This window comes from Sorex fumeus, unplaced genomic scaffold (genome assembly GCF_029834395.1).
Source record: "Sorex fumeus unplaced genomic scaffold, SorFum_2.1 ptg000128l, whole genome shotgun sequence".
Lineage (NCBI taxonomy): Eukaryota > Metazoa > Chordata > Mammalia > Eulipotyphla > Soricidae > Sorex > Sorex fumeus.
The window spans coordinates 28,320,001-28,344,374 of NW_026606185.1; the positions used below are offsets into that span (position 1 = coordinate 28,320,001).

The window sequence follows — 24,374 nt, forward strand, 5'->3', positions numbered from 1 at the left end:
TTAGAGCTTTTAGTACTAAATCTTTGGTTTGAATCAATATAAGTACTATATCTTCCACATTAATCAATACATTTGGTTCGATACGTGTTCTATTAAATTATACTTTCTAATCAAGATTTTTACATTTCCACCCCCTTCTTTTTCATTCCCCAACTTCTTTTGCTAGTAAAATAGTTTTAAAAGTATACAAAAGCTAGTGATGACAGGGTACTGGGTTATTTCTCCCATATGTTGGTGAAAAAAAACACCCACTGTTGGCAAAGGGTGCCTTTAAACATCTTAATACGGTTAACGGGATGCGAATGTCATAAATCAGCATTTTCAAAGTCCACACAAATTACAAAAGTACTCATTGCTTTAAAATAATTAAAAGTGAACTGTGACAGCTCTGAAAGTACCATTAGAAATGTTCTAAAAATTAAAGGCCCAAAGCATCCCAAAATACCAGTAGGACCCCATTTCTGCTACCCAAAGTGTTCATTTTCCACAAATGATAGGCTTTATAGTTGGAGAAAGTTGGGAGAGATTTTGTCTTTTTTGTGGACTTTTCCTGGTAAACATAAAATTAAAATAATATAACAATTTTATATCATAAAATATTGTATCTCACAAAAATGCAGATACCTATATGTCTATATTTTATAGGTACATCCATTTTGGTGAGATGCTATATTTTTTAATACATATTCCTTAAAATATTATATTTAAAATATGGCCCAAAGTGCACTGAGAAACATTCAAGACATGATTTTTTCATTTTTCCCATTATTTTCCATAGCCAGGGAAGTTGATTCATAATTTTTACTTTGTGAGAATTTACTAACATGAGGTTCAAGTATTATTTTGACATAGCCATGGCATTTCCTAAACCCCTTGTCAGAAGAAGCTTTTGCCCCTCACCGTAATGCCATGAATGTTGTATTTATGATCATGTTTGCACTGGCAGAATTTCCCCTTTTATTTTTCATATGGTAATGTCATCATCATGAACTTAAAGAGACACTGATGTATTTTCCTTTGACATTTAACAGTTCACATGGGTTGGGCCTGCCATCTCAAAGCATTTTCTGGATGACACTGAGCTATATTAAAGCAAAAGGTGAAATGGAATCATCAGGAATGATGAGGTAAATTCAAGATATTAAGGAAAGAATAGGACTACTGGGTTATTTAGCTTGTCCCCTTGCTGGATCAGAATGATTCTATGAAGTTTATACTCCAGACCAGTTTTGTTCTGTTTTGGGGCCTTGCATGCAGTGCTTGGGGGCCCCTAGAAATGCACCCAGAGATATCCAGGGGAACATGTGGTGTCAGGGATCAAACCAGGGCTGGTGGCATGCAAGGCATGTGCCTTAATTCCTAGACTATCTTTATGGTCTCTCCAGAATAGTTTTAAATGTATCTGGCAATGAAATTTCCTATAATGTGTCCCAGAGGAAATGATTTGGCATTCTAATCAGCCTCACCAAAGGACATTTTGCTGTTTTCTTCTTAACGTTTATGCTACATAAGATGACAGAAGAATGATCTGTGATGGTTGTAAAGCATGTAGACTTTGGCAATGTTCATGAGTTTATGTTCAAAAGTGCATATATGTATGTATGTATGTATGTATATATACATATATATAAATATATATAGTAGCACTCTCCTCATCCTCCCGTTGTTCATCGATTTTGCTCGAGCAGGTACCAGTAATGTCTCCATTGTGAGACTTGTTGTAGTGTTTTTGGCATATCGAACATGTCATGGGTAGCTTGCCAGGCTTTGCTGTGTGGGCAGGATACTCTTGGTAGCTTGCTGGGCCCTCTGAGAGGGGCAGAGGAATCGAACCTGGGTCGGCCGTGTGCAAGGCAAACGCCCTACCCTCTGTGTTATTGTTTCAGCCCATATATATATATATATATATATATATATATATATATATATGTAAAATTCATCCAAAGTAATTCAAAGGACAATCCTTTAAGGCATGTCTTAGTTATTATATAAACTGCACACACAAACTATATATATACACACATATACATACATATATATAAGTAAAGTAAGTAAGTAAGTAAAGGCCCTCCCGTTGATTGTCGATTTGCTCGAGCGGGCTCAGTAACGTCTCCATTGGAGACTTTGTTGTTACTGTGTCTGGCATATCGAATACGTCACGGGGAGCTTGCCAGGCCCTGCCGTGCAGACGAGATACTCTCGGTAGCTTGCCGGGCTCTCCGAGAGGGGCGGAGGAATCGAACTCGGGTCGGCCATGTTGGCTGCATGCAAGGCAAACGCCCTACCGCTGTGCTATCGCTCAGTGTATATACATGCATAAAATATATTTACACACATATTTATATATCACTTAATTACTTCATTCCAGAGAAATTCACAAATTAGAGTCTAGAAACTAGGGGGACTTGGTTTACAACAGGATTTTCCAACCTCAGTACTACTGAATTATTGTGCTAGACAAGAATTTGAGTTGAATTCAACTGAACTGAACTGTTTGTGTTGGGGCTGTCTGTGTGCTGCAGTTTCAGCAGCACCAGCAACACATCATGTCTGAGGCACCTCAGTCATGAGTTTGAAATGTCTCTAGACACTGTCACATATGCCTCAGTGGAGGGAAATTTGTCCTTAAGGAGAATCTGTTTTTCCATGTTTTTTGTTCTTGGGGGATTATTATGTAGGACCTGTGATCAAACAGGAGGCGATATGCAAGGCACAAGCTTCACCTTTGTACTATCTCTCTCTGGCTTGTCTTCTAATGTTTTGAAAATACTGAACTCAATGTTCCATACTTACATATGCTACTGGATCTTTGGTTTAAGAGATATACCTACCACCAGATTAAAAAAAATAAAGGAACAATGAACTAGACACATATATATGATAAGAACCATACTTCATGGTATTTTAAAATATGGTCCACGTGCCTTTGTAAAACTGTGGACAGACACACACACACATACACATACATAGGGCATTGCTTATGTGAAGAACCAAGTCCCCCAAAAATGTCCACTCAGCAATTTACTAAAATAATATACCATTGATGAGTAAAGGTAATATATTTCATTGGCAATAAACTGATGTTGTTTTAGAAATATTTATAATCTAGTGAAAGACCCCAAAATTATACTCTGTGAATTAATATTTATAGAATGAAAACAAGAAGACTTCCTCCCCAGCAGTGAGAGGTTATGGGCTTTGTTCTCAGATCAGTCTAGAAGCAAATGATGGGCTTCCACAGGAGACAGTGTCATGCAGGTTGAGAGCCACAGAGACTGCAGGAGTCTGCTACCAATGCAAGTGAGGAGTCATCCTACTGGGAAGGGAGGTGGCATGTCTGTTCCAATGAGCCCAGGTGCACTTTTACGCCACCAAACTGAGCAGAAAAAGCCTATGGTGGTTAGCTATGCATAAGAAAACCAACTAACTAGCTTACTTCTTTTCTAATATGACTCTTCAGAAGCCTGAGAAAAGAGTCGGTCTGTCACTGTCACTATCCTCCCATTGTTCATCAATTTGCTTGAGCGGGCCAGTAACGTCTTAATTTTGAGACTTGTTACTGTGTTTGGCATATTGAATACGTCACGGGTAGTTTGCCAGGCTTTGCCGTGTGGGCATGATACTCTCGGAGCTTGCCAGGATCTCTGAGAGGGGCAGAGGAATCGAACCCGGGTTGACCGAGTGCAAGGCAAATGCCCTACTGCTGTGCTATCGCTCTAGCCCAAATTTGAAAAATATTTAAATGCCCAAATTGCTAATGTAGAACAATATCCAGCTTGTGGAATTAAAATGTTATATATAAATAAAACAAAACATTTTGATCCATCAGCTTCAATAGGACAGATGTCACTGATGGTTCACAGTGAGGACATGGTCACAATTTCATTTTTATTCAACAGCCAGAAAGAGTAATACATGACATGCTCAAAAAAACCTCCTTCTTAAAAACTGATAATAGCCTTATCAGTAGTTTACTAAAACTACTTAGTAAAAAAAATGACATTATATGATAAACACTAGAATTGAACTTTCAGAGGCAAACTTCATGTAATATATGCTGATTGAGAGTTTATAATGATGCTCACTGAAAAATTCTATCAAGTTATAATGCAGCATGACTGCAATTAAAAAAAAATTAAGTGCCAAATTGAAAGAACAGACAGAAAAGAACAAAGTGGTCACCAGGAACAAGATGGACAGTGTGAAGTTTAGTTTCTAAAAGAAAATGTCAAAGGGAGCTACCTGTTTACTTGTGAGGAGCCAACTGGAAATGTAATCAACCTATTTAAAGCCAGCAAAAGTGAGAGAGAGGCTGAAGCATTAAAGACGCTGTTGAAATTCCGGAATGGCAGGATCCCAGCGTATTGTAGGACAGAAGGCTTTGAGAGGCAATCCAGTCTAATAAGATATTCAAGGATTAAGTCAGTGCTTCTCAGACAGATGTGTCCATGTGCCAGTTGTTGCTAAGCTTTAATTTTTCCCCCTGTAATGTTTAATTTATCACACTGGCGCTTTCTAAACTAGAACATCTGTAAACAAGGTTAAGAATGACCTCCTTCCAATTTTACATTCGTGAACAGTGCCCCTTCTTCGTGCTCTAATTTTAGATACCTTAAAGATAAATAAATCTGTGGAAGGAACAAAAAAGCAGGCTTGTCTGCCACTGTAATGTGTTCATCTTGGGCGAATACAAATTTCCTCTCTGCCTAGCTCTGGGTACACAACTTACTATTGATGCTCAAGCCCTATTCAGGCATCTCCTTTGCAGTCAACTGCAATTAAACAAACTTCTGCTAAATATTTAACAGCCTTGTATAGTAATTAGTGGCGAATAATGGGAGCTTAAATTGATAATTGCTCAGAAATGTCCTCTCACAAACATTACAAATTTCCTGTACCTCCCTCTTCTCTTGGTTTTTTAATTCCAGTATGCAGATTTTTTTAAAAAAAAGGACTTAGTGAAACTACCCAAAGTCACAGAAGCCCAGCATCTTCCAATGCAGTTAGGTGGCTTTACATCAGTTGCAAGATTTCACCAGCATTACCACTGTTTATAAAATTCATTGAAATTTTAAGCTGTGTACCTGAAAGCTGTTGGAGCAAGGCATTGATTTAAAAACTGACTGGCAGGCTTAGGATTTAAACTCTGGTCCAGTAGATTCAAAAGGTCATCTGATTAGAATGGGAGAGAAGCACAAGGCATCGTAATTTATATTCAAAGGGCAACCTTTGTAGGGGAGAGGAGGGAGCAAGGGCTCTTTCTGCTTTTCCACTGGATAGGGACAGGGATTCCCTTTAACCAAATTCCAATAAATTATGAAAAATAGTTTATTGTATTTGGGGAAAAAAAGCAAAAGAAATGCCACTTTTCTCATAGTGTGTTCTTTTATTAAAAACACCGCTATACTCTCTAGGAGCTAAGCTCACATGAAGAGTAAGTCAAACATGTTATAAATCATTAAGAATAACAAGTGAACATCTTTGCCCATCACAAGCAACCAAGTGCTTTTCTACTAGGGCACTTGCTTTGGGAAACAGACATAAAGAGAACAAAGCTGTGAAAGGACATTATGTGGATTTACATAATTGAACTGAGTTGGTATAAGTGAGTGTGTACATCCATGCCTAAGTAAGCCTGCATATGCCGAGGAGGGCAGGGACACATATAGGCCTGAGCTCTACAGGTCAAACCCCTGGTGTCTGCCTTTGATCTTCCTGTCCCTTAGGGTATGGAACATGAAATTGGATGAAACCCCAAGTAGTACTTGTTTCAAATTCTAAGAATTTTTTTGTACAATGCAAATATTTAACAGTCCTAACTCTACTGGGGTGTCACCCATTTTATTAACCTGATTATTTGGCTATTTCTATTGCTATATAAATATTCTCACAAAACACCCTAATAAGTGCAGTTCAGAACCATGACCTTAGATATAATTACCAAATTTATTATTTTGTTATGAGAACTTTGGAGATAGACTCACTGGGCAACTGTCAAATAGATGAGAGTATTATTAGCTACATTCACCAACTGTATGGCACACCCCAAGACTTTTATGCTATAATGGTTATTTCATACCTGTATGTACCTTTTGATACCTATCCCCCCATCCCCAATCATCAACTGGTTCTAAGTTTGGGATTTTGCTTTTTACTCTTTGGCAACTCTTTTTTGTCTTTTAATTTAAAATAAAATCCTACTTCAGATAAAAGACAAATACAGATTTGGGTTCCAATTTGGTGATATGTTCCTTTGCCTGCTTTCTTTCCTCTCCTTTTCCTTGTGTGTGAATGTGTGTATAACAGAAAGGCTTATGTCTCTTTCCCTTAATAATTCATCTCTTGCTTTGTCCCAAATCAGTCCAATTTATTAGCCAGCTCACACTGGCACAAAGAGAAGAAATCAGGAAGGCTTATAAGTATTTCTTATCCTATATCCAAACTATTTAAGCTTTTTGTTTGTTTGAGATGGTCTTCCAAATGGTGCTCAGGGGATCCAACTGGTGGTGTGACAAGCCCTCTAGGCAGGTAGCTCAGTGCTAGGGTGAGAGGATACAAAACTCCTCAGGCCCTGGAGTACTGGGGTTGCACCGGGACCATCCCACCAAGTACTCTTGGGCCCCCAAGAAAACGTCCGGTGGCACTCAAGGGTCCATGAAGGGGTCAAGGATTGAACCCTGTATTAAAGCCCCAGTTCACCTTGTTAGGTCTTATGATAAACTTATATTCTCTCTTGCCCATCATCATTCTTAGCAGAATCCTCCAGGTCTTAAAGGGCGGATCTACACCATCATGCCTTGCCTCAGAGACCCATGCATGAAACTCCCACCCTCTCGCACTTGTGGAGCACCTCTTCTGGCATTGCCGCCAGTCTCTGTGGGACAGTTTACTCACCTCTCAGGGTGCTCAGAGCTACTAAAAAGCCAGCCCTCCAATTCTCCCACACAAAGATGTGCGGTAGCTATGGTGAGAGTAATCTATAACCCTCACATCCTTATATAATTTGCTACTCCAAGTTAATTTTAATTCATTACAATAAAGCAATATAATTAAAAAAAACTCTTTAAAGTGAAGTATTTAACATGATCCGGGAAGCAAGACAGCCGTGACTAACTGAGGGCCAGGCAGCAGGCATGGTGCATACTCATGCAAATTCAAAGGTGAGCATAAACAAGTACACAGGCAACACCGCCATGCATAAAGGGCCAGGCGGCGGGAGGCCTCATTCTAATCAGTCCTCAAAGGAACCTGCCATACAGAAGTGGCACTTATTCTAATTTAAAGCCCTCATGCTTGCTTCAGTGTTGCAAAATTTATAAAAGAATAACTTCATTAAACCGCCAGGCACTTCAAACACAAATGCAAACCAGCCACAACACAGAAGGCTCTGGACAAGGGGAAGAGAAATATTCCCAGAGAGATGTGAATTCTGATATGAAAACAGAGTCCACATTTGGGGGCTTCTCTTTCTGAGTTGGGGAGGGGTGCCAGTCAACTTTCCCTCAAGAAGGACTCTGGCTACATGGCTCTTCTTTGGGCCAAGAGGCCTGTTGCTGCGGTGAGTTCTGCTTAATGACACAGCAAACCATTCAAGGCCATTCACTGAGCTACGTCACATGCACAAATACATCTGGCAGTACATAAGTGAATTCGATTCAATGTGCCTTTCCTGGTCTGTAGAGGAGATTGATTCTGAACATACCGCTATTACAGTTCCACAGTTCCCATTTACCCAGGTATATATTTCAGACTCACCTAAGTGGCTGAAAAACTAATGTATAAGTATTTTTTCCCCCATCCCTTAACCTTGATACTCAAGAAAGAAAGCAATAATCAGGGTTAAGTGGAGACAATTTCTGCTGAATCCATGCACGGCACTGGAGGAAAGTTATTGTCACATTCAAAAACCACACTCTCAAGGAAAGTTCTTTTTTCTCTCCCATATCAAAGACATGCTATAGTAAAATAACTTCAGGCTAGATTCCTCAGCTACAATGTGGTTTGTGTCAGAACACATATCATTTCATGCTGGACTAGCAGTTTATTTCTCAAAATGATTATTTTTGGTGGGGTGGGGGAAATGCAATGAAAAGACAAATCTAGAAGCCTGTGTAAGAACTCTAATCCTCTGAGAAAGTGTGTGTCACACGCAAGTTATGCTAGTGAGATACAGCAATCCTGTTCTGTCTTTCTTATCTTCCAAGTCCAAATTCATGCAGATATCTTGGGCTCTCAATGAAAAGAAAGGAAAGATTTCAAAAATATTGAAGATGGAAATCCATAGATATATATGAAGAAACTACCTCAGGGTAAAGTCTTTTCTTTTTGGCAGTGTTTGTGTGTGTGGCTACACCCAGCAGCACTCAGAACTTACTCCTGGCTCTGTGCTCAGGGGCCACTCCTGGCAGGGCTTGGGGGGATATTTGGGGTGCTGGGGATTAAACCAGGGTTGGTCTGCATATCAGGGAAATGTCCTACCCGCTGTATTACTGCTCTGGTCCCTCAGGGTGAAACTGTTTAAAGTATCTCTAGAAATGGAAATAATAGAGAACTTTATTGTAGGTGTTTTTCAGAATTTTGCAGGGTTTCCTTGCTAGTGATGTGAAGGAAGATGACAATATACTCATACTAGGAAGACTAAGAAACAAACTGGAATAATAGATGCAAACATTAAAGTGATTACAGTCACCCCCCCCATGCAGTGTGACATCATTCACATTTTTCTAGTAGAAATAGATATTAAAATGGATTCTCTATTATACTTATGAATTTGTTTTATAGTGCTGAAAGCTACTTTACAATCATATAATATAATCCATTGGCGAAGGTTAAGTTTGTGTTATATTTTCTTCCCTGTGAATAAAACAGGGCTAATCAGATGGCATGGATGAGCTAAATCATTTATACGTAGCTTTTATGTAACAATAAAATATGGATTATTGATCTTGTGGAGTTGAGATGCATGACACAAATTGAGTGAAGGCAATGAGAAGCTGAGTTTGAGAGTGTTTTTTATGTATATCTAAATCTTCTAAAACTGCTTTTGTTTTTGAAAAGTCACCTGAAGAAAACACAGATACAGACTGCAAGCAAAATAATTAAACCCAGTGCTCCAAAAGGAGACAAGGAAAGGTTAACCCAGAGGGTAGAAATGGGAGCCTGAGAAGGAACTGGAGGTGAGTATAATCCCACTCTTGATATCTTCTGCCAGGGTACAAGAACAGTGGGCCAGCTCTTGGCATGTCTGTGGAGAGGTAAGAGAAAACGAATATAGTAGACTGAGGTGTTCTTTATAACCATCTTGTTGGAATCCAATCTTGTCATAGGAGTAAGTATATTATTGCACGTGGCACTTGTAAGGCAGACTGGTTTGAAAATCACTGAGTCATTTATCTCTTTTAAAAAATGTATTCATCCATCCTGGTTAGAAAGGAGGTGCTTGAAATATGAGGGTCAGGTGGAAAGGAAGCCTTTGCAGCAAACATGGAGGGAAAAAAGCAAGGTAAATTTGATGTACAATGTTGAATGACACACCTCCAGGCTGCCTTCCCACTTCCGCTGGTCAGCTAGACCCATGCTGGGGCTCGGACAGGCTAACTGCGATTCTCGCTATCTGTACTCTGCTCCACATGCAGTCCACAATGTGTCCTAGATGCCTCGTCAACTTCTCCAACATTTCCCCACACTGCTAACCCACTTCCTTCAGATAGCTTCTACCTTTTCATGGCCACAACCCAACCTGTGCCTCCCACAGCGTAGTACAAACCAAAAATGAGCTCTTTTTATCTCTACTCTTTTTTCAAAAGTAGAAATGGGTTCAGTTGTTTTGGTAGGCCTCCCTCCAAAGTGTAGGTAAGCATACATGGAGCATGTTTTTGAAAGAGACTCCAAATGAAAGGGAGGAAAGAGAGATGCTAAACAATGCTGCACAAAGTTGCAGACTGTTCGGCTACAGTCCAGAAAATGAATCCAATTTTTCATTCTGTCATTATAAATATTTCATTGCAAATGGTACTGATTTTCTGCAACTGTGGTTAAGCAAAGGCCCTCTGTGTGAATATTTAAGAAAAAAAAAGAAGAGGAGGAGGAGAAGGAAGATGAGGAAAAAGATGGAGGGGAGAATTAAAGGTTAGCCACCAATTAATTTCTTACTTTAAATGTAAAAGATTCTGAGAAAAATTCAACAGTGATGTAGTGTGTGACTCAAAGAAGACGAAAAAAAAAAAAAACATTTACTCGGCTCTTCTTCTGACAGTTTCTCATAAAATATCTGCAGTCCATCTATCTTTTAGTACTCCAGGCTCCTCTGGAGAGCAGAAAATGGTGGTTTAAAGCTCACTTCAGTGCCAGTCTGCGGGAGATTGCTTTCCACAGGACCCCCGCTGATGGAGGCCTAGGGGAAGAGGCCCAGGAGTTATTCAATCAGCCGGAGACTCTGGGGCGGCTGGGGGTCCTTTGAGGGCTGATTATAAAGCTGCCCTCCTGTTGCCTGCCTCGGAACAGAACGAAATGAGCAGCCTCTTGCTGAGCAGATTCTGCAAGAAGGAATTTCACCTGTCATGGAGTTTGTCAGAATTTCAGGATTTATCTTGGTGCAAAATTAATAAAATACCAACCAGGATTTCAGGCTGACTACTCAGCTGTGTCATCTCCAAGTGATCTTTCACCCAAGAAAACCTGGACAGGGAGCGCAGCCTTTCTTGCCCTACTTTTCCTTGGAAGGGTGTGCCCGGTGAGGGGACAGAAGGCCACCCTGAACCTTGGAGAGGCTTCAGAGCCAATTATGCACAGGCTGCATTCTGGGTGGGTGCCACTGCATTAACGCATGACCTCTCACCTCACAGCCTTGGTGAGTTCCAAGGCCTCTGGAATAAACCCGCTTTGGAAGCATTAAAAAGGCCATTTCTGCAGTTTATAACACAGTAGGTCCCCTATGGCATCACATCTGTTAAATTCATACTCTGGTATTTCAGGGCTGGATTTGATTTATAATTTTAAGAAGGAATCTTAGCTAACAATGGGCTATGTTAAGAGCACATAAGTGTGAAACATTACAAATGAATCTTGGGTCAGCTGGGAGGGGAGGGCGTCACTAGGTGCAGTTTTATCTTTTGTCTCACACACACAAAGCCTTCCTGTCCCCTTGCACTCTGGGCTCCCAGCAGAGTGTGGGAGAGGGAGGGAGTGTCACAGTGGCCAGGGGACAAGGAAGGAACAAGCAATGTCTGCAGGCTCCGCTGGGGCTTGCCAAGAGTTTGGCACTTCTGCTCATTCCACTTCAGAAGGTGGTTTGCACCACACAAATCACCGCCACTATTTCCAGTGAGGCCCGGTGAAACTCAGCTTGGATCATTTTGAGCTGAGGCTGTGTGTTTAGACCCCAGGCAATTAGCTCTGCATCACAGAGGGGACAGTGTTTGGGGACAGGGTTGGCATTCTGCCACAGGCTGGCCCAAGCCACTGGACAGAGCCAGGAAATGACTCTTGGATTTGACTCTCCCTTCTGAACTTGGGCACCACAGAAGATTAATGAGAATCATCATTTCCACCTTGGGTCTCACCATGCTCAGGCTGTGGCCCTTTTCACTAACTGCTGACTGGAAGAGCATCCTGGGTTCCCAGAGTCTGCAATTGGTTTAAGAAATTGCGGCTTCTCTGTCCATGTTCTAATCGACGTTTTCTAAATGAGACAGTAAATAACACTGCATTGCATTTCTTCCCTTTCTCCCCCTAGTTAAGTGAGAATTTCATTAGAGGGCAGCTTTACATTAACAGCAGTACATTCAGAACGTAGAAACAGGAGAGCAAGAGAGAAAGAAAGAGTGGGTTGGGAGGGAGAGAGAGCGACAGAGAGAGACAGAGAGAGAGAGACAGAGAAAGAGGAAGAGAGAGAAGGAACGCTTGAGAGTGAAGGCACAGATGGTGGGTGGGGACGCAGGGTGCTCTCAGCAGGCTTCAGTGGAGATGCATTAACTCCACAGAGGGATGAGGGCTTCCCACTAGCGCTGTCATGAATTATAACTGAGGATGGGAGTGAGCGCTCAGTGCCTGGCTCCCAGCAAAGAGACTGTTCTATTTTCCGAACAATCACCTTTCACCCCGATCAACTCAAAGAATGGCAAAGCACACTGCTGATAGTTAATGGTATCCCAGAAGCCTTTTATATGTCTAGAAGGCACACAAAGTTAGCGGATATACCCAGAGGTGCAAGTCAGATAATTATGAAATTAAGTTCTGGCAACGTGGAAAAAGAAATCTTTTACAGGCAATTTGGATGTCCAATGAGAGACAGTCCTCTGCTAGCTGAGGAGCCAGGTCAAAGCAGGGGGCATCCAAGGAGAAAGAAGCCAGTGTCCTGGGCAGACTGGCCCAAGCAAAAGCCTTCCTTTGCAAACTTTCTCCCTATCCAAGCAAGCACTTCCTGCCCAGTCACAGTTCCTGCACCCACTCATTCAATGAAGTTATCAATGAAGGAAACCTGTTATTTTAGGCAGTTTAAAAATCTCACCACTTTTTAATAGGTTCTTTTAAAAGACGTGCCTGCCTGCCCTGCCTTTCACTCTGGTTTAAAGCCTCGGAGTTGCTGTTCTAAATGACAGTACTGCAAGCACTGCTTTCAAGCACGATTCATCTCCTCGCCACCACGCCTGCCTTCGCAGAACACTGCTCTCTCCAATAAGGGGAACTTACTCCTTCATAGCTGCAGGGCAGAGCCTGTTACGAGCTGTAGAGTCGCTGCAAATATAACAATAAAGGATACAAATGTGAATTCCTCTAAAAATACATGCTCGGCTCTGAAGCTGCCTCGCCTTAGCAAACTCGATCAAGAGCAGCCAATCAATCTCGCTCCGAACACACAGGCACAGCTCGCTACATGCGGCCATCCACGGGATTGCCACATCCGCAGAGCGGAGATGCTTGGAAGGATTCTTTGCTCATTGAGGGGATTTATAGTGGAAGTCCAGGATTACCATCCCTCTTACCCTAATTGTCCCAACAGTTGGATATGGAATTGGTATTTTCCAATCGTCAGATAAATGTCTGTAAACACAAAGAGCCTATTCTTGGCACGGTCCCTGCTAATGTTGAGGTAACTGATGCATGTGTGGAGCAAACATCTAAAACAGGGGGTACACGGGGGAATAACATGGGCCGCTTGGGTTAGAGAATGTTCTAGAAATCTGAATTTCCAGCTCTCTCCAAAGAATTTGACTCCAGAGTTGCTGAGAAGGAGCTGTGTCTTACAGGACAATTAGACCCCAGTCTCCCTGGTCTGAGGGAGGCAGATCTTCTGCCGCAGAGGCAGCAGGCTTTCTTGGCCAAAGAGAAGGTGACGGCGGGGCCAGCAGAGCCCAGCCAAAGCAGAATGTGGCAGAGGTGATGAACATTTCCGGGGGGTGAGCTGGGAGGGGTTGCAGAGCTGGCCACAGTGCTCCTCAGTATACCCTAGCTGGATGCTCCATAAAGCCGCGCTGATGGCAGTTTGGAGATGGCCATCTGTCGTCATCTCTGGGCCAGACAGAAACTAATGTAATGGCAGATCGCTAACAACAGGGCGGTTGGAGGAGGGAATGAGCCCTAGAACGATAAGGTGGGGCTTCCCTTTTAGTAGCGAAAAGCAGCCATTTGTAGAAACATCAAGAAATTAATGGATGGAGAATTTTAAAAAACTGACCCGGGGTGTGATAGAAACAATTCCGATATAAATAAAGTGGTTTTAGCCTCCTGCAATCACCTCTGTTACCCTTCCTTCGGTCATATTAGCTACTTGATTCACGCAAATTTGACAACTAGGACACATGGTGAAGCAGTAAGGGCCAAATTTAGAAAAAGGTGAGCCCAGGTTGTGCCTCCAAGCATGCACGCACAGATGAGACGTTTATTGGTACAAAATGGGTAATTGAAAATGCATTTACTCATTTAGCCCAAATGAGTTCATTTTGACAATCACACTTATCTATCTTCCTATATGCTTGCTTAATTTCTAGATGTAGTTTCATTACAAAGCAAAATAAAGCGACCTCACCTTTAGACACATTATGAATGATTTAACATTTTAGATCCATCCATCCTTCCTTCCTTCCTTCCTTCCTTCCTTCCTTCCTTCCTTCCTCCCTCCCTCCCTCCCTCCCTCCCTTCTTCCCAATAAAGAACAACCATAATGTGCTATCATACAGATGACAGAAAAAAGAAACAGAAGGAGAGAAAGGATGAAGAAGAATGAGTGAGCAAGAAAGTGAGAAAGCAAAAGCGAGAGAAAACGAGAGAGAATGCAAGAGAGAGACTGAGGTTAGCCATGTTCCATTTCTTTGTCCTGCATGATTAACTTTCTGCCTTTAGTGGTAAAGCCAATCAATCCTGATTGAATTATCCAATATTAACAGCTGAAAGTGATCAAAACTAATGGTGAAAACACAACACCTATCAATAAATCAATGCAAATGATTCAGTTCCTGGAGATCCTATCAAATAAAAGAGAGATCAATTTAACCACTGAGCAAATTAAGTGGAAGTTGCTGTAGCACCAATTCACTCCAAAAGCCCTGCAGGCCCACAAAGCAGAGAAATGAGGGGGTAAGGAAACGAACCTGTTCCAGAACCACATGGTAACGATTTACACTCAAGCAAAGCTTAGTCTATGTGATGAGTTTATGGGCTGTAATTTAAGCCCCAGAACAGGAAACAGAGGCCCAAAAGATTATGGGAAATGGGTAACTAAGGTACTGAGCACAGACCACCTAGGAAGACACGGGCACCCCATCCCTACCCCCAACTGTCATTCCAAATGACCAATATGGAACTCAGAAAATGTCAGTCTGTGATAGGTGAATATTGATATATTCTGAATATGTGTTAAGGCAACTTTGCATCAATGGAAGACCTACATTATTATCTGCTTTCTCTAACTAAAACAATTTCCAAGGATACTGTCTTTTATGCAACAAAAGACCTGAAGCAAAAGGTGCATCGGCACCTTTTTTGCAGCAGCAACATTAGGGTATCACCAGGCTCCTTCTCTAGGAAACACTACATCCAGGTTGGACACTATTCATATCATTCTTGCTTTCCCTCTATAGGTTAGGGTGTTTGTTTTTTTGGAAGCAAGGTATTTTTTATTGAAACTTATTGAGAAAGATGTGAGAGGAGAGGAAAGGAGGAAATGTATTAAAGAACATAGGCAGCAAAGAAACATAGAGACAAACAAGTGGGATACATGTTCATGAGAGAACATGGGCTTGGAGAGCAAGCCTGGGAGGCTTACTTCAGTTTCTGTATTACCATTTGGAGACCATGTGACAAAAGGCAAGACAGGCAGGATTTTGATTGTTGGTAGTTGGCCAAATGAAAGAAACTGGTAGAATGAAAGAAATTTCAAACTCCGCTAGAAATAAAAATGAAATAACTGAAAAAATATAGAAAAGGTGTGGAAAAATGTTTATGAAGGGCAAAATAGCTGTAAAAGTATTTCAGCTATACCATGAGCAGTAACGCACAATCTCCAATTCTTCTTGTTTGCGAAATAAGATTTTGGAGAAAAAATAAATAAGTAAAATAACCCCCTTTTTCATACCATTGTCTTTTCTAGAGTGGGAGATTAAATTTTTTTTTCTTATTTTGGCCTTATGTCCTTAATTGAGGAACTGAGGAGCAGGGTGGGGGATGGGCATAAAGAGACATTCAGGTGGCTTTGTGAAGGCACTTCTAAAAACAAAAAGGGACACACCATTTTAGTTATATAGAAAAGAGAAGGAAAGAAAACAAGACTATCTCTTAAAAAGATAAAAGTTTCAAATAAGAATTTTTACCTGGAACCAATTAATATGAAACTAAGTCAATATTTTATTTTATTTTTTGCTTTTTGGGTCACACCCAGCGATGCACAGGGGTTACTCCTGGTTCATGCACTCAGGTATTACTCCTGGCAGCATTCGGGGGACCACATGGGATGCCGGGAATCGAACCCAGGTTGGGTGTGTGCAAGGCAAATGCCCTACCCGCTGTGCTCTCACATCAGCCCCTAAGTCAATATTTTAATGAGAAATTATTCAGTGAACTAGAATAGAAAACTAAGATAAATTATGAAATGTCTCGGATACCTGACATTTTCAAGTAATTATTATTATTGATTTTGTTGACTGAAGTGAGTATCAGAGAAGTGGAAAGAGATGCAGGGAACTGGAGTTTGTTTAGCATCAATTCCTGCCTGCACTGAGCACCGGGCACTTGGTATCAGTCATTCCATCCACTGTGTTGTCCCCAAAACCTGGCTGTCAGGGGTGAAAATGCATTTTATTCACAAGCCCATCTTATAGATGATAAAACTAATACTCAGAATCAATAGCTTATAATAATCCATCAGACTCTGCTAAGTTTTTTGCACAACTCATATTCCTTTGATTTTTTATTCCATTTTGGTTGTGGGACCATACCTGGCAGTACTCAGGGGTGACTAATGGTGAGATATTGGGATTTGGGGGAAAGAATTGCTGTACCGGCAGCATTTCAGGGACCATGTGTTACCACAGATTGGATATGAGCCTCCTATATCACAGTTTTTTCCTGTATGAAGACGTAATAGAGAAATCAAAGCAAAATAAAACAAAAACCACTAAAACTTTTTGGGGGAGGGGTGGCCACACTTTGCTGTGCTCAGAGCTTACTCCCAGCAATGCTTAAGGGAACATATATAGTGGGACCAAACCAGGATTGGTCATGTGCAAGGCAAGTGTGTTATGTCCCCAGCCCATGAAGGCACTTTTTTGGGGTAGAGGTACACTCAGAAGTGCTAAGGGTTTACTCCTGGCTCTGCGGTCAGGAATCATTGCAAGGGGACCATATGGGGTGCTCGGAACTGAACTCAGGTTGATGGTGTGTAAGGCAAGCACCCTGCCCACTGTACTATTTCTTTGCTTTTCCCCATAAGGACAGTTTAAAAAACATTGACCATTTGAGAGTATATAGATAGCTAATTCTTCTACATATAAAGATATCAAAATCCTGTGCATCCTTTGAAACTAGCTTGAATGTCTCCCACATGCTTTCTTGATTCTCCCAGCTGGAGAATAAACATCTCTTGGAACACTTGTAACAATTTATTACATATTACCTCATAATAGTTAATCATATGCATATCTCATCTTTTCTAGTAGACTCTAAATATGATTTATTTCTAATTATTTTTTGAGAAGTGATAGAATGCTTGGGACCATGTAAATATAAAATGATTAAATAGATTATATATATATATCTATTTTAATTAATAGATATATTTTGTTTCCTGAAAATGGCACTGGGACAACAGGGATATATATATGTATATATATATATGTATATATATATATGTATATATATATTATGGAATTTTTGAACTGACGATTAACAAGGACTTTTAAATATCACACTATATATTTTTTAATAACTGAGATGTGTACCTGTATCAATCTTGTTAAAAGGTTATTTTGGGAGCAAGGAGTTAAATCAACAAGTGACCAGTTCAATAGCAGCCACATTTCAGTGCTATACAGTTGTCTCAGAAATTTCACCCTGGATGAAGTAATTCATTTTTATTTTAGAAATAGAACCATAGGTGTATGAGAGATGTACATCAGGTAAGGCACTTGCCTTGCATGTGGTCAACCTGGGTTTGGTCCATGCATGGCATTTCATAATCTCTCAAGTCCACCAGGAGTTATCCCTGATTGCAGAACCAGGTGTAAGTCGAAGGGGAATGGCCCCCAAACAAAACAAAAAGAAACAAAGCCATGAAACTCAAGCGTCAATTAAACTGCACTATGGAAAGTCTGCATCAAAATTAAGTGATTTCGTAAAAAAGCAATTTGAAAAATATTAAAACTGTTGTAAAGACAACTATATGATTAAACTTCAGTGATATCTGAAAATCTTGGTGTATGCCTCAGAATGTTAAAGGGCAAATGAATTTTGAATGTGGAAAATACTATATTTATGAGCTAATGAAGGTAAGAAAAGGCAGCATGTCAAAATAGTATTAGATTCAAGAGGAATTTAAATACCGCATCATAAATAGCTCATCTAAACCATTTCCTTTCTCCACAGCTGCAAGTCTCTTGATGTCCATTCAATTAATAATATGATGTCTGAAAACACTTTCTATGGGAACCTATTGGTAGTAGATGGTTCGATCACAGCCATTGAATTGCAGTTTTTCTAGAGGCACCAATTAAACAGCAATTACTCTATTGGAAGAGATTGGCCCATTCAACAGGATTTTTGCAAACACACTACTTGCTCACACCTGTATAAACCACTCTGAATACAAATACGCATTGTAGGATATTATTCTTGGACCACACTATCCTTCTCTCAAGGCAACTTCCTTAAGTTCTGCAAAAAAGTTTTGAGGTCTATTAGGAAAACATGTGAAACATTCAACATATTCATTCACTTTTATAATAACAAAATGTTCATTTAGTTCAAATAATGCACTTTTATTCCAAATCACATCTTCCCCAAAAGCTTGCTAGGTGGCCTTTGATGTATATTAGAATTCCTAGCAAAAGAAAAGGGAAAATTCACCCAAAGAAAAAATATATAGTCTACTAAGAATTATACACTGCATTTTCCTGAACTGGCATTTAGAATTGCTTTTTAGAAAGCTTTATAGATGACGTAATGAACATAACTTGCTCCGTGGCAAAAGGTATATTAGGTTGAGTATTCTATAGAAACAGAGCTTTGGAATTACTTCTAAAAGGGATTGGGTTGTAAGGTCCAAAGAATGATGTTGGAGTCCTTGATCTCTGGAAGAGGGACAGTATAAATAATGAAGAATTATCTGATTCTGAATGGCATCATAGGCAATGTTAATAAACACCTTTGGGCCAGAATACAGTGAATAGGGTATGTCTTGCACATGGCAGACCTGGATTTGATTCCTGATACCGCAAAAGTTCCCCTGACTACTGCTAGGAATGGTCCTTGAGAACAGAGCCAGGAGTAAACCAACCACCACCAGTGTGGCCCCAAACAAAACAAAAACCACGTGTGTGTGTGTGTGTGTGTGTGTGTGTGTGTGTGTGTGTGTGACTTCTATCTCAGAAGATACATTCATTGCTTTTACTGGGTATTAACATTGAAAGAAGTGTTAGTTATTGACTGGACATAAAATTATTTGCATCATTTAAAGATAACATCACAGTGATGTTATTGGGCAACTTAAAGATATTCCTCCTTAATATTACCCTACTAATTTCATTCTGATTGAAGAGCCAAATAAAGTTTCAACATTCTAATGCCCAAGGATTTCAATTTTTGGGTCTTTAGGTTTATACTTTCTGCTGATAAATTCTTTCTGAAATTCAATGGCAAAAAAGGTAGATCCAAGTGTTTATCATGCCAATGGAAATATTTATATTAACCTTATATTCTGGACTGGAGTGATAGCATCACGGGTAAGGCGTTTGCTTTGCATGCAGCCAACCTGGTTGACCCGGATTCAACTCTCCTGCCCCTCTCGGAGAAACCCTGGCAAGCTACAGAGAGTATCTCACCCATGTGGCAGAGCCTGGGAAGCTACCCATGGTGTATTCAATATGCCAAACAGAGTAACAAGTCTCACAATGGAGACGTTACTGGTGCCCTCTTGAGCAACTCAATGAACAACAAGAAGACAGTGCCACAGTGCAACCTTATATTCTAAGAGAAGAACTACAGTGAGCTGATAACAATGGCTTTCCTTTTATGCTCTGGTACTATTTTTCCTACAGACTTATACTTTGTTGCTTCTTTAATTTCAGTAATTTCCCCTTTCATTCTAGAAATGAACAAAAACCACAAAATGGTTTTTGTTACAAAAGTCACTTTCCATGCAAGAAAGAGAAATCCATATAGTAAAATTATGTTGATTTCATCCTACAATCACAGGTATAAAGGATATATGGGCAATGGAAGCAGATGTGGGGTTAAACTAGGTTAAAACAAAAAAATTAAACATTATTAAAACTAAAAATGGCTTCGGTTCAGAGAGACAATGTAGCAGAGAGAGTGCTTGCTTTGCACATTGCCGACACAGGTTCAATCCTTGGCACTCCATATGGTATCCAACCTAACAGGAGTGAGCTCTGAGTGCAGACCCAGGAGTAAACCCAGATTGGGGTGTGACTCCCAAACAAATATACAACAGGAAAACCCCAAACCAACAACAAATCTAAACTGGAAACAAAAACATTAAATCTGACTAATTTTTAAAAATGTATCAAAACTGAATACTACTACTATTACTGGGCATTTTTCACTCTTTTTTTTTTTTTTGCTGTTTGGGTCACATTCGACGATTCACAATGTTATTCCTGGCTCTGCACTCAGGAATCACACCTGGTGGTGCTCAGGGGACCATATGGGATGCTGGGAATTGAACCCGGGTCAGCCGCATGCATGACAAACGCCCTACCCACTGTACTATTGCTCCAGCCCCGCATTTTTCACTCTTGGCCTCAGAGATTAGGGATGAAAAGGACAGAGAAGGAAAGAAATTGAGGGGGGAAGAAGAGTTGGAAGTGTAGCAACATGGAGCAGGGGTCAACTGGATCCAAGTATACTGGAACAGGATAGTTAAGTGCAGGTAAGAACACTGCAAACATGGGATTCTAACTTCAAGAACCAAACTTAGAAAGGAGCCTATTGGCTTGTTCTTTAAGGCTGTGCTCTATCTTGAATATGTATATCGTATTCCTCTCTTGCTTGTCTCTGTCCCCTTGCTCTCCATGTTCACACTTGAACACATTCGCTTTTTTATTTCTCCTCACATCTTTCTAAATACATTTCAGTGAAAACTATCTTGCTTCACACACACACACACACACACACACACACACACACACACACACACACGGTGCTTGTTAAGGTTGTAAGCTGGGGGATTGGAGGGGGTGGATAAGAAGGAATCTGGGAACCCTGGTGGAGGGAGAGACATAGGAGGTGGGACGAGTGCTTGACTATAGTATGTCTAAAACTGAACTATGAAAAATATGAAGGACTGTCAATCATGGTGCTTCAATAAAATTATGAAAAAAAGAAAAAATAAAAAGATCTATCAGTGACTGTAGGTATTAAATGTATGGGAAAGTTATAATATACTAACCATGAGTACTTGTCTAAGTAAAGGATAACACATATATTCAAGCCTAAGTATTAAAATCAAGCAAATATACATGATTCTGAGTTGTGGAACTATAATTGATATGTTCATAATTGTGGATAGTGAAAAGTCATATATTATCCCAGACAACATTCCAATTAAAGTCGCAAATATTTTAAGAGATGTTTTACTTATACCAGCAGTTCTCAAAGTGTGGTTTAGGTACCCAGAGTGGAAGATCTTCTTGACCCTTTCAAAACCAAGACTATGGGGTTGAAGTGATAGTACAGCAGATAGGGTGTTTGCCATATACACGGCTGACTTGAGTTCAATCCCTGGAACATTCTATTGTTCCCTGATCCTCACCAGGAGTGATCCTTGAGCACAGAGGCAGGAATAAGTCTGCTGGGTGTGCCTCCCAAACAAAATTAAGACAAATTGCTTAAGACAATTTTTGAATATAGGAATATATTATTTGCCCTCTACATTTATTATTTCACATGGGGAAAATAAAGTTTTCTACATACTGGGCATATCATGTCATCAACTCTTTGACAGCTAACAGAATTGTTAGCTAATTGACAGCTAATTAACAAATAACAATTTGTGCACTGTTATGATTACATTTCTCAGTTTTAATTTCTAAAATGGAAAATAACAATAGATAATAGCCACAAAAATGGAAGCCTTTTGCTAGTGTCAAGGATTTTTTGGGGTTTGTTTTTGTCTTGGGGTCAGTGCTCAGGGCTTACTCCTGACTCTGGGCTCAGGTATCAGTCCTGGCAGGGCTCCAGGAACCATATGTGGTGGTTCCGAGCAAGGTAAATGCCCTACCCACTGTACTACTGCTCTGGCCCTTGATATTTTCAATCACTTTTAAGTGTAAAAACATATTAAGATCAAATAATTACAGAACTGGTAATCTTTACTGGCTCCAGAGAACAGTAAAGGTATGTTTCATAAACCCCTATAATTCCCAATAAAAGAAACCTGGAGTCTGGAAGAACATGTTTAACTATTTTATCAATTTAACAGTTATAGTCACAGGATACCACTGCCACAGAGTTGGATTATTTTAATTAAAGATAATCACATAGAAGTAAGTCTGTACTGAATTTATAGAACTCTGATTTTGACTATTTAAGACTGTTTCAGTTTACATACTATGTAACAGCATCAGTAGGTCTATTGGCCATACCCTTTATAGAGTTACGAACAAATGAATTGTCCCTTGATACCCATTGCACTAAAGGTCATATTTTTTAATTAAATTTTTTTATAGGTCAGGTGAGATGGTAACAATAGTGTTACAATTTGCAGTATTTATATACAAAGTTACTGTGCACCACCACCACCAAAGTGCTTGTGACTTTGTCCCAAAATATGACTTTGTCCCAAAGTGTGATTTTGTACCACTCTTCTTGTCAGATCTTAAGAATCTATCTTCAAACAGATAATTTGATAAGAGACTTCTAGGCAATCATTTAACTTGGTCTATCTTTTATATTAAATTCCCAAACAGGTGATAAAATGTAAGAGAGCAGCTTGAACTTTGGACCAGTGACACATAGGACAAGTACATGGCTCACCCATTATTGAGTATTTTTTATTTCACTGCCTTCCTTTGATATTTGTTCACTGGAAGAATAACACCTGAGATGATACAGTGAAAATTACTTATTATGACACAAGATCCATATAAATCTGGCTTTTTCAGAGCCCAAGGAGGTGTAGAGCTTGTTCAGAGTCTGGGGCAGAGGAGGGATGATGGGATGGATGGGCCTTAAATCCCTAATAGATTTAGGGATATTGTTGCTTCATGAGTAACAAAGTTACTCATCAGTCCCATTACAGACTAAATAAGATGATTGTTAATGATAATGGTCATAATAAAAAGACAAGTGAGTGAAAATCCCTGAAGAAACACCTCCAAACATCTTTAAAATGTTTCTCATACATATCACTGCTTTAGAAAATTGAGAAAAATATTATGCCCATTCTACACATGAAGTAATGAAAAGCCAAAACAGAACATTTCCCCTTTAAAAATATCTATACCTATAAAATAGAATTCAGGTTGTTGACTCAGATATTTAATCACCAGTCTATTGCTAAGAACAGCCAAAATATTCTGTTACATTTTATAGTTCATACACAATATTCAAGCCTATTGTTTCATTTTACCCAAAACAACCCAGTAAGTATTATATTTGTCTCAGATCATTCCCACATGATGTTCAGAGATACTGGACAAGTACAAGGTCACATATCTAACAAGTGGGCCACCCAAGGCTAGAACCCATGTTGGGTACCAAACATTTCAACTCCAAGACTGTTACTAAGGAATAATTATGCTATCCCATTAAGTGAAAGAAACATATACAGCAAAAGTAAGGCTTCTCTCCTCTTTCTCTCCCCTTTCAGTTTTAAGCCCCTCAGGACAACAATAACCTGGACAGACGACCATCCAGCTTCGGGCCCACGGGGAGCAGAGCATGAATAAAACAGGACTTGGGAGAATGGGCCGTGACAAGCGAGGTGAATGATCCCACAGTCCAATAAACCTGACCCCTAAGTCTATCACACTGGGTCAGAAGGTCCAATTATAGGTCTGTTCTAGTTCTTTTCATGATTGACAGCAGCCAGAGGCAAATTTACTCTGGTGTCTGTTAATCCAGTCTCTAATTTTCCCTTTGCCCCAATACGCACAAAGCATCATGGTGGTCCAGGATGAGTGATACTGTGAAACCAGATTTAAAACACCCTTGTCTCCGATAAGAAGAGCAACTGAATTCAATCCCAGCCCTCCTCATGGGGACATTACCTGCAGCTCTGTTTGAAAGAAAAACTTCTGTGGACATTGTGTGCAGTCATAAATCTTGTCTTCTTGTCCATGGGCAGAGAAAATATGCTGCTGCAACTTGTTTGCTTGAACAAACACTGAAATGATAAAAGGACAGTGAACTTTGGGTTATTTTCTTCCTGAAATGCCCTTAGTTAATGTCTCCCCATGAACAGCCCCAGACAGAGTGGACTGCACGGCAAGCCTTCTGGGTGCGACCATGCCATGGGCCTGGGGAGAGCTGAGCGACATTTACTCTTGGTTGGCTCTCTGGCTTTCGTTAAGAGGCACTCTACCGAGCACCTAATTCAACCCAAACAGCAGCAAAGCAAAGGTTGATGGAGGCCCTGCTCCCTATAAATCTTTGAAAAATAAAGTACCAAATTGTCAAATGCACAGCAATGTCTGAACAGAAAT

At 40.1% G+C, this 24,374-nt stretch overlaps 1 protein-coding gene across 3 annotated transcripts in view; it reads right to left on the reverse strand.

Moving 5' to 3' along the window:
- ZNF521 (zinc finger protein 521) overlaps positions 1-24,374 on the reverse strand; it is a 301,555-nt gene that overhangs the window by 7,174 nt on the left and 270,007 nt on the right. For all 3 annotated transcript variants that reach the window (XM_056138118.1, XM_056138120.1, XM_056138119.1), the window contains one exon: positions 23,940-24,055. In XM_056138118.1, the coding sequence (XP_055994093.1) occupies positions 23,940-24,055 (116 nt within the window). The remainder of the gene's footprint in view (positions 1-23,939; positions 24,056-24,374) is intronic.